This window comes from Volvox carteri (genome assembly GCF_000143455.1).
Source record: "Volvox carteri f. nagariensis unplaced genomic scaffold VOLCAscaffold_36, whole genome shotgun sequence".
Taxonomy (NCBI): domain Eukaryota; kingdom Viridiplantae; phylum Chlorophyta; class Chlorophyceae; order Chlamydomonadales; family Volvocaceae; genus Volvox; species Volvox carteri.
Genome location: NW_003307579.1, coordinates 633,522 through 644,532, shown reverse-complemented (window position 1 = coordinate 644,532; position 11,011 = coordinate 633,522). Strand labels below are relative to the sequence as shown.

General features: G+C 61.2%; 1 protein-coding gene across 1 annotated transcript in view; it reads right to left on the bottom strand.

Annotated features, from left to right (window-relative positions):
* Positions 1-10,790, bottom strand: part of VOLCADRAFT_94240 (uncharacterized protein) — a gene marked incomplete at both ends in the record, with an annotated part of 23,927 nt that extends 13,137 nt beyond the window's left edge. The window contains 15 exons of the mRNA XM_002953389.1: positions 297-407; positions 836-955; positions 1,518-2,114; positions 2,812-2,951; positions 3,076-3,103; positions 4,096-4,233; positions 4,728-4,850; positions 5,554-5,842; positions 5,874-6,069; positions 6,129-6,538; positions 6,857-6,996; positions 7,467-7,521; positions 8,203-8,436; positions 9,050-9,979; positions 10,543-10,790. Of these exons, the coding sequence (XP_002953435.1) occupies positions 297-407; positions 836-955; positions 1,518-2,114; positions 2,812-2,951; positions 3,076-3,103; positions 4,096-4,233; positions 4,728-4,850; positions 5,554-5,842; positions 5,874-6,069; positions 6,129-6,538; positions 6,857-6,996; positions 7,467-7,521; positions 8,203-8,436; positions 9,050-9,979; positions 10,543-10,790 (3,759 nt within the window). The remainder of the gene's footprint in view (positions 1-296; positions 408-835; positions 956-1,517; positions 2,115-2,811; positions 2,952-3,075; positions 3,104-4,095; positions 4,234-4,727; positions 4,851-5,553; positions 5,843-5,873; positions 6,070-6,128; positions 6,539-6,856; positions 6,997-7,466; positions 7,522-8,202; positions 8,437-9,049; positions 9,980-10,542) is intronic.
* Between the last annotated feature and the right edge of the window lie 221 nt (positions 10,791-11,011).

Sequence of the window (11,011 nt, the reverse complement as noted above, 5' to 3'; positions counted from 1 at the left end):
GAAGGGAGGGAGGGCAAGGGAGGGAGGGAGAGCAAGGGGGGGATACGGGGGGATGGTCATTANGAAATCCCGGGGGNCCGGGGGGGGGAGGGAAAGGCCACATGCTAGAGGGGAACATCACCAACGCCAAAAGGTTGTGTATGTATGCATGTATGTATGTATGCACGTGTATAACGATACACTGGACGTGTAAGGCCCCCCCAACCCCCTTCGCATTTTACAGCGATTCATTATCAAGACGCTCTAGTAATAATGCTCTCAAAGCCAGGTGGTGGTGTGCAAGGTATCTATCCCACCTTGATAGCGGAATACACGGGGCCAAAATCGCCCAGAGTCAGCCGCGGTCCGAAATCCAGATCCAAAACTTTGGATCCCGTCTCTTCGGCCTGAACCAGCCGCCGGGAGACCTGCGAGGATTGAGGGGACGGGGGGAAATGTTTTCTTTTGCGGTTTCGGAGCGTTGAATCGGATGAGGGGCTTGGGTTTCCGTGGTCTTGTTCCTCAATTAGCAGTTTGGGGGTTTATGGGCTTTAGTATGTGGTTTTGCTAGAGTTTTGGAGTTTTAGTTTTAGCAGGATTACGGCTGGAAATTATTTGGTCATAGGGCCTCCTTTGCATCTCGATACCAGCTGAATGGTGATCTTGGGGTTTGGTTCTGGAGCCGCCGTCGAGTATACGGCAGTCTAGGTTCCCGCCGTTCGCAAAAGCGGAGGTGTCGCAAGCCATGTCGGGGGATGAATTCGTATGTCGGCAGTGGCTCCCCTTTCTTCCCCGACGTCGCCTGGGCGCTCTCGCCATTCTCCCCCCCCCTCCCCCCCGCCTCCCCCTCATTTACCTGCTGTTCCGTAATCCTCACTGTCTCCCCCTCCATCGGTGTGAACGGCTTCATGTCGGCGGGGGTGGGTCGCCAACTGGCGGGCTGCAGGGCCTCCTTGAAGGCGCCCAGAGCAGCCAACTGTGTGGGGGGGGAGTTGGGGGGTTTCGGGAGTTTGGGTTGTGGGGTTTTTGGGGGGAGGGGGTGGGGGAGAGCGGGGGTTTGGGGTATGAGCGTGGGGTTGGACAGGGAGCGGGGGAAGGAGAAGCAGCGGGTGGAGAAGTGGGAAAAGGGGAAAGGAGGGAGGGGAAAGGGAATGGGGATATCGGTGGCCGCATGGCTTGACGGGTCAGGAGTTCAGCCTGAGGAGTCCCAAATCCACGTCAACATACACGAAATTCAACCAAACGCATACATACAAACATATATACACATATACACAAATACGTACGTACACATACTAAACACATACCTACATACATACACACACGTGCATAAACTGTTCTGCGCCTGTCCTTCTGTGCCCTCCTAGGCAGCAGCCATAAACGTGCATGCGTGTACAAACCCTGTCCGCCCGCCAGGGCCCCTCCCCTCCCCCGCCTGGGCCCCTACGGCTAACCGCTAAACCCTACCAACTCCCCCCCATCAACCTCCCCCCAAACCTTCCCCCCCACACCCCAAGTCCCCCCCCCCCCACACACACCTCCTTGTCTTCGTTAGCCACCATCTCCCAGGCATCCAATACGGGCTCTAGCTTCTGACGCTGCTCCTCGCTGCCGTATTCCAGGTCCACCGCCGCCGCGGCGGCGGCGGCGGCGGCGGCCGCCGCCGCCGCCTTCTCTGCAGCCGACGTCGTTGTCCGCAGCTCCCGGCCTTGTACGGGCCCATGCTGCGTCGGCTGCGACTGCAAATTCCAAGCCACGCGGGTCCTGTCCTGATTAGGAGACACACTCCGACTGCCAGATGGGTTCCACGTGACGGTTCCGGAGCCGTTTCTCGCTGCCGTACCCGTACCCATACCCGTACCCGTGCCCGTGCCCATAACGTTCACGCCAGACGGCACGTCCGTCTGCAGCTCGCACAGTGCATTCAGGTAGTGGCTGTGACGGTTATTAGTTAGGTGCAGGGAGTAGTACGGAATGGTCTGGTGGGCGGGAGATGAGCGGTACGGCATAGACTGGTGGTACGCCGTCGGCGGCGGCGGCAGCGAGTGGCTGCCGCTGTCGCCGCTGCCGCCGCCGCCGCTGGCGGTGCTGCCGAAGCGCGTCTGTGCACCTACGCCCTGAGTTAGCGCATGTCGCTGTAGGAAGCGGAGGTGGCGTGTTGACGGATCGGAGGGATCGGGCTCTTCCGGGGGTTGCTCCCTGGCGGGGGTGGCAGGTGAGGGGTTGCTGGGGGACTCCGTACGGTGACGAGAGGAGGGCCACCAGAAGAAGCCGGACTGCCCGGCGGCGATGGCGGCAAAACGGTGGCCGTGGCGGCAAATGGCGGCGGTGTGGCGATGACGGCGGTAGCGGTGGCGGCGGTAGTGGAAAGTGGAAACGAAGAGGGGGATGGGGGATGGGGAGTGGGGTGTGGGGAGTGATGGCAGGTTTGACGATAGGACGTGTAAATGGGCGCAAGTGGATCGGTGTTTATGAGTGGGGTTGTATGCTTTCGGGGTCCAGAGGGGCTTGGGGAAAACACAGCACCTACCTCAGCAGTTGACACGGTGACCCGGAACGGCATAAGGCCTCTCCTTTCCTTTCGCTACTGCTCTTTCCCCGTTTTGTTAGACTTTTTAAAACACATAAAAGCACGCATGGCACGCCGGGCACCTCTCTTCATCATTCCCTAAGCACCGTAGCAATAAATAGCACCGGCAGTATAGCAGCAACAGCTATCGTAGCTACAGCTACAAAATTAGGGCACCAGCGGCACGGCCACCGAGAATCCATAATCTGCACATCGAGCCGTGCCGCGCTACCTCCCTCCCTCCTTCCCTGCCCCCGGCTCACCTGCTGCAGCATGTTCTCCCTGCCCGCCTCCCCATGTCGCCGCATCCGCAGTACGGCACCCCTCAGTCCCGATCTTAGAGGTCCCGCCAGATCATCCTGGGGGTCCTCCGCACCCAGAGGCACCTCGATATAGCGGGAGGCTGAGGGGGCCCGCGGAAATGGGAAGGGGGGAAAATGGGGGGGAGGGACAGAAAACACGGGTCTGAGGGGGGGAGAAAAACACAGTTTTGGTGGAGAGGGATGGGGTAGCGGGGGATAATTTACCACGTGGACGGTGTATGTATGTTTGTATCTGCGTGTGTGTGTGTGCGCAGGAGGGAGGGAAAGCGGTACAGGGAAAACATACATACACACACATATAGACGCGTCGGGGAGTTCGGGGCTTTTGGGGGAAGGTGGGGAGAGGGGAGGGAGTTAAGGCAGTGGGGGGTGAGGGGAAACCGCACGCAGGCGGCCGGCACACGGTAACCCCGGGAACGTCGGCGGGCCATGGAGGCCCGGAGTAAGTCGAGGAAGGTAATCACGGGAGAAAGGGGGGGAAGAAAAAATAGGAGCACCGCTATACACATGGACACAGACACAGACACAGGCACGAAGTCCTCCATCCCACCCCACCCCACTAACACCTCCTCCACGGCCCCCGAATGCCCTCCTTCCTCACCCTCCTCCTCCGCTCGCCGTCGTGCCTCCTCCTGACAGATACAACCACCGCCAGCATCCCAGCCACCGTTGCCACCGTCGCCGCAGTCGATTGTGCACACACGCCGTACCAAATGCAGGGAACAACGCAAAACATGATCAAAAGTATGCAGGAAGGGAGTCCGGAGGCGAGATGGGCCGGGAAGCGTGATGGAGGAAGCAGCAGCAATCGAGGCGCGAAATTATACGATGATACAGATTGGATCCAGAACCTAGATCCACCAATCGATTATGAATAGCTCCCTCACATCCTACAGGGAGCCACAAACCTTACCCCGCTTTCTCTGCTCGTTTACATTCCCCCTCCCCTTTCCTCCCCTTCCCTCCCCTTCCCTCCCCTTCCCCCCACTCCCGTAATACGCTTTAGCTTATTATGCTCAGACAACCCGCTCTCCTCCTTAACTGCCGTCGCCTTGACTTACGCTCGCTTCCGTTCCCGAAAAGGATGCGTCCTTACGCCCAGGTCCATTTGCCCTCCCTGTTAATGCCCCGGCCACCGACCCCCAACCCTTCATCCCCGGCCCCGCAACCCCCCCCACCCCCGCAAAACACTCCGCAATACACACACACACCCTTTCCCCGCACCTCCTGCAGCGCCCGCCTCTCCGCCAGTGCTGCCCGTCTTTTGACGCCGTACTCCAGCCTAGCCAGCAGCGCATCGGAGATCTGCAGCGCCTGCGGGGCGTTGGGGGCCAGCTGTGCCAGAGTCCTGTCCGGAGCGAGCTGCGAAGGAGGAGGAGATGGGCGGGGAGTGTTGGGGGGGGAGGGAGGGAGCTGTGCATGTGGAAATGGGTTGGGGGAGAGGAGGGGGATTACGGGGGGAGGAGGACGAGGGGAAAGTGTTCAGCAGGAGAAGTAGGCCAGGCAGGAGAAAAAAAATGATAATGATGATGATGATGATGATGATGATGATGATGATGATGATCTTTTTCTTCTTGTCCCCCTTCCTGATTTCCCTCCGCCCCGGTGGCTCATAAACCCAACTCCTCCTCCAAGGCCCCCCACAGGACCTCCCACCCCGCCCGCACACACACACACAGAAACACACACACACACACACACACACACACACACACACACACACACACACACACACACACACACACACACACACACACACACACACACACACACACACACACACACACACACACAACACACGCACACACCAAGCTATACCCGTATCGCGGCCTCAGATTATTATTAAAACAACTCACCAGCCCAAGCTCCTGATCCGTCACCAATTCATCCTCCCCGCCCTCCCCCTCCTCAGAGCTGTCGTCAGCGCCACCCATAGGGCCCGCCCAAGATAAGATGTCGATTTTTTCGGGCTGCTGCTGCTGCAGCCGCGGCGGAGGCATCCGTAGCGTGCGCTTCTGCTGCATCCGCTGCCGTCGTCGTACTATCGGCAGTAGCAATACCCTCAGCGTGGAGAGTAACGGCGGCTGTGACGATTGGTGTTCGCGCCGCTGGCGGCTTATTGCCGGCCGCGGCGGCTGTGTAAAGGTTGTATCGAGATGAGTTGTTGCTGTCGCCCTGCCCGGTACGGCGGTGCTCTAGGAATGCGGGCAGCGGCGCTGCCGTCGGGTCGGGGTACTTCGCGGCATCCGCCGCCGCCGCCGTCGACATCACTCCCGTCGTACTACCATAATAGCCCTGTCGAAGGTACTCTTCGGAAGCCTGGACGACATACATAGCGACGAACATAAAAGAAATCAAATCCGCTGTGGAGGCCGTGGCGTGAGCAACCCAAAACGGCCGCAAGCCGCATTCCCAACGGGTTTTTTTCATGCAGTTGTTAGTTCCCAAAGTTGGCATTTGTACGGCACTCTAGGTCGAGCCCCAAGCAACGACGTCTGTCGATGGTACGGCAGTGTGTGCGTGCAGTGTAGTGCTTACCCCCCCCCAGCAGAGCTTGCCGTCATGCATGGTGGTGGAGTATCACACATTTACACAGGCTCCTTCTTTCCATGGCACAACGGCCCCGACGCGCAATCACATACATACATGCATACATACATATACACATACGGGAGTTCCCACCGGCTGTGTTTCAACCTCCGCCATGAGTCGACCCAGCCGCCGCCGCCGGTCCCCCAAGGGATCGGCCGCCACCGCAGCTCCGCCGCCGCCACCGCTGCCAGTCGAAATCGCCGTCGGCGAGTCCACGGCGGAGGCAGCTCCGCCGGCCCCGCCCCCGCCGCCGCCGCCGCCAGCAGCTTCGGTCAGCCTCGCCATCTTGGTCATCATGTCTTTTCGCGGCGACGGCCGCTCCGACGCGATCCCCGTCCCCGTCCCTGCCGCCCCGTCGCCGTCGCCCCTTCGATCCATGCTCGGCGACGGCGACGGGGATGACACCTCACCTGCCATCGACCGCGCCCCGACGGGGAGGGGATGCTGTTGATGGCGCCTCTGATGGTGCTGATGCTGGTGCGGATGAGCCCCGCCAGACTGCGCCGTCGCTGACGTTACGGAAGATCGGGGATCGGGGTACGGCACAACAGCCGCCGCCGCTGCCGCTGCCGTCCCTCCATGCTGCGTCTGCAGCAGCTGCTGCTGCTGCAGGTGGTGGTGGTGATAATGATGCGAGTGCGGGTGCGACTGCGAAGACTCCGGACCTGAACCTGCGGGGTGCTGCTGCAGGTGGTTGTGATGGTGGTTGCCGCCGCCGCCGCCGCCGCCGCCACCGCCGGAATGCCTATGACCATGGGAGCTCGACTGAAGGTGGGACGCGGAGGGAGGATGTGGCTGCGGGCTGCTGGCACCGCCACCGCTACGGGGCCCGTGGCTGTGGGCATGTGAATGGTTGGACTGCTCTCCAGCGATGCTGCGGCGCCGCGGGCTCAAGCTAAGCCGGGGGCCTCGGATGCTGACGCCGCCGCCGGGTACGGGCGAACCGCCGCCGCCGCCACCACCGGCAGTTTGCGGCTGCGCGGGCGGCTCCAGCTCGTTCATCACTCGGAGGGTCTCCGAAGAGGCATGTGCCATCAGCAGCTCCCGGGTTCTGGGCGATACGGCTGCCGGATCGCTGTGGACATATCCGCGGAGGGGTTTGGACACGGAGGGGTTTGGACGCGGAGGAGATTTTCGGGGAGGAGCAGGAGGATTCGTGGTTTCGGGGCAGCTGGGGTTTAGGGTGCTGGTGCGGAGTAGTAGCTGGCTGTTAGCCATAGAAATAAGCAGCGATGTACGATGTTGTACGACGGATTCTAGGTCTTAGGGTTTCTATTGCAGGATCCGGTCTCTCCTGGCCTCAAACCCCATCGCGAGAGTGCCGGCTGTACGACACATCATGGACCCCCTTAGGCTCCGTTCCACCCCACCGCACTCCATCCCACACACTCACTCGTCTAGCAGCTGCTGTAGCAGCTCCGCCGCGGCGGCGGCTGTGTCCGACGCCGAGCCGTCGAGTCCCCGCTTCCTGGTCCTACGGGAGAAGTGGCCCCCGAGTTTGTTGGTGCGATGGACCTGACCCTTGTCATTGATCTGGGAGGTGATAGGGAGGGCGGGGAAGGGAGGGAGTATCGAAGAAACTAAAAGGAAAATGGAGGGAAGGGAGGGAAGGGAGGGACATCGACAGGTGTGCGTGTGGGCCGCACACGTGTATATGCCCCGTACATGCCGTACCCACACACATTTCCCCTTCCCCTGCCCGCTGCCCCTTCTCCGGGCTTAACCTCCGGGGCCGCCCTTCTCCTCCCCTCCGTTCCCTATCACACGCCGCTCGCTCACCACCTTCACTGTGAACCTCGGGATCCGCAGCCGCTGCCTGGATTATGTATTTTTGCATGTTGTCACGACATTTTAGCGTCACATTCATTTTACCGTCTTTCCTACTTGTCTTGGGTTATATCGGTAGGAATATGGGTAGTTTCGTGTTGTCGTTTATCCGCCCCACTGTAATCCGCCCCGAATGTATGCCGCCCCACCCCCAAACCCGCCTCCCCCCCACTCACCCGGTAACCCGGCACCCCCCGCGGCCCCGGCAGTGGCAGCAGCAGCCCCTTCCCGCTGGACATGGACACCGGAGTACACGGCAGGTGCTCCACACGGCGGGAGGTGGCGGCGAAACTGGACATACATACATACATACATACACACGTACATACATACGTACACAACAGGACCACCATGAGCAGCAGCACCCCATAGACCCCATGGACCGAGGGTCCATGGGGGGAGTAGCAGCAGTAGCAGTAGCTACAGTGACAGTGTCCGTATAGTAGCAATAGCAGCAGTAGCAGTAGCAGTAGCAATAGTAGCAGTAAGAGCAGCACGCAGTGGCGGGGCAAAGGAATGCAAATCTAGGAGCGTCTAGGAGCACGACGGGCCGGCTCCCATGGCAGCAGTACGGCGTAGCTCCGAAACCAGAACAACCACCTGCAGAACGCTCTCTACCCGCTGCGCTCTCCACAACTTCATTCACAAACGGGCTTTTGAGTCAAATCAATAACCGACTGCGCGTTTCGCCGCTGGCTGGCCTGCTGGGCCCCGTCAACCTCTAGAAGACGTCAACCTCTTTACCTCTCCCTCCAACCCCTAAAATCGACACCCCCTTCCTACCCCGGTCTTTTCCAACTTCCCCACCTCACCTCACCCCACCCCAACTCACCCCCACCCCACACACCCATACACATTACCATCCCCCACCCCTCCCATCCACACGCCACCCTAAGCCCCAATCCCCCTTACAGCTGCTTGATGGCTCTGTCGTCCAGATTACTAAGCGCCGCCCGTACGGCCGGTCGTACATTAATCTCCGCTACCTCTCGGAGCAGCGGCGCCAGCTCAGCGTCAAGTAATGCCGAGGAGGCCGCGGCGGGGTCGAACGAGTCGACAACGCCGCCGCCGCCGCCAGCGCCGCCTCCGCCGGCGCCGCCCGTGGCGCCTAGTAGCGCCTCTGCATCGCTTACCTCACTCTCCGGTCTGTGTGGCGGCGGGGAGTGGCGGCGGCGGAACGTGACAAGGTGGGTTGGGGTGGCGATTGGGGGTGAGGCAGCGGGGCCGGGGCAGGGGCCGGGGTGGGGCCGGGGGCTGATGGTAATCGCTGCGAATCAAAGCCTGAAGCGTTGCCCCAGAAGAAGTAGAAGAAGAAGAAGAAGAAGAAGGATTGGTTGAAGGAGAGATAGGATGGAAAGGAATGATGAAAAAGGTGTCGTACCGGTCGTATGTATGAAGATATGACCACTGTGGAAGTCAGGCTACCTGCGCGTGTGTGTTGTTTTCAGGTCAGTTTTCCTCTCTCCTTCCCTCCTCTACACACACACAGACACATACACAGACACACACAGACACACACAGACACACAGACACACACAGACACACAGACACACACACACACAGACACACACACACAGACACACACACACACACAGACACACACACACAGACACACACACACAGACACACACGCACTCTCTCTCACTCACATACACCAGATCATCGTCGAATCACTCAGCTCTAACGGCATCTCACGTTGCCACTCTGGGCCACACACATCCCGACGGCCCAACCAACCAACCAACCGCCACATACTTACGGCGGGGGCATCTTCTGCAAGCCTGGCTGGACTACCGCGCCCCGACCGGGCCGTACAAAATTCGCCAGCACTTCCGTACGCTGTGCCGAGGGGGGCAGCACCGGTACCGCCTCCGCAACCCGCGCCATGTCGTCCAACACGCCATTCGCCGGCGGCCCCAGCCCGTCGCGATCTCCATGTCGCGCGTTGAGCTCTTGTACGATGGCACACGCCAGCGCGGCCGTTGACGGAGACGGCAGCGGCGAGCCGCCGCCGTCGCCCTGCAGCCTGCCGTTGCCACCCTGCGACGACCGGTAATTCGCCGCCGGCAACGGCGGTGCGGCGCGCCTGTACGGCGCCATCGGCGACTGGAACGCCGCCGCCGCGACCGCCATGGTACCGGCGACGCGCATGGACGATGGTGCACGTACGGCAGCGGCAGCGTTGACGCCGGGTAGCACCAGCGTTGACGATGCGCCGCCGCCAAGGCCGCCGCCGCCGCCGCCGCCACCGTCGTCTACATCTAGCGCCGTCGGGCTGACGGCGCCGCCGCCGGCGCTGGCCACTGACAAAGGCGTCGCGGCACGTTTGATGCGCGCAAAGCGGAAGGTCCCCACTTGCGAAGCGTCTAGCATCGCTCTCTGCCGCGCCGACAGACCGACCTTGCTGGGACTGCCGGAGACGGGAGATGCCAGGCCGCTGACGCCGCCGTACGGATCTGAGGTACCCGGCCGCGACGTGGGCGTCATGCCGCCTGAGACGGGCAGCAATAAAGGGCTAAGGCCAGCAGTCGGGTAGCCGCCGCTGAAGGCTGCGCCAGCGAAGTTACCTCCGCCGCCGCCTCCGCCGCCAGCGGCAGGGTAGCCGAGAGCAGGGTAGCCGGCGGCAGCGGCACCTGCTCCGGCAGAGCTGGTTCTCATAGTGACACGTCCGGCCGTGGAGGCGGGGCGGCTGCGGAATGCCAATTTCCACGAGGAAGGAAAAGGGGAAACGGCAGGGATGATGGGATGATGGGATGATGGGATGATGCGGGAAAAGCGTAAAAACATGATAGAGGAGGGGAAACTCCCGGGTACGGAACGACACACACGTTTTTCACACGCGATCGGTTGCACAGCACTAGGAAAATAGGTAGGTATCGCCCCTGTGGTACTGGTACTCCGGCGCACGGCCGTTGTTGGTCGTTATGGTGGTGGTTATCTGTGCGGTCGTGACTGCGGCCATCAACCCTGAAGTACACGTAAGGCGCATAAGGTGTCGTGGGGACCAGCCAGGTCACGTTTAGGACCCCTACGAGAAGCGTCTCTAAACCCAAAGCTCCGTGTTCCCCCTCAGAAAGTAATGCTGAGCCGGACCTCCGCTGCCTCCGCCTCCGCATCCGCCTCTGCATCCGCCTCCGCCTCCGCCTCCTAGTCCACACAGGAAGCATAGACGCACGCTTCACCCTCCAAACCCCCCTCACCCAGAAATGCTTGTTCTCCAGTCCCCCATCACCCTCGAGCCGGGTGCCGTACCTGTCGTAATAGTACAACGCCCCGCCGCTGTCCCAGCCCTCCGAGGCCCCGATGCTGCCACCGCCCGTCATAGCGCTGGTGCTCCGCGATAGGCCGCCGTACCTACTGCCGTACCGACTGCCGTAACCTCCACCTGCCGTACTGGTCCCGGAGGAGAATGGAGCGCCATCGAACTCTTCCAATGGGGAGATGGCCCCCTCGCGCCAGTCGCCGTCACCGCCGCTGTCGCCATCTGCCGCGGGGGACATTTTCATCGTCCCGGTGGTTCCCCGTGTTCACGTCCGCACGTGCATGGTTGCGGTTGGTAAGACAACGCGAAAGGTGCATCAGGGGGCCCAAGAGGCAACGGATGTGCGTGTGAAGTGAACCCCCCAAAATGGGCACTAGTCCATCATACTTTCCACCACCCGGTATAGAGCTACCGGCTAGCCGGTAGGCACCAAATGGCCTAGCTGGGCGGGTGTCATAG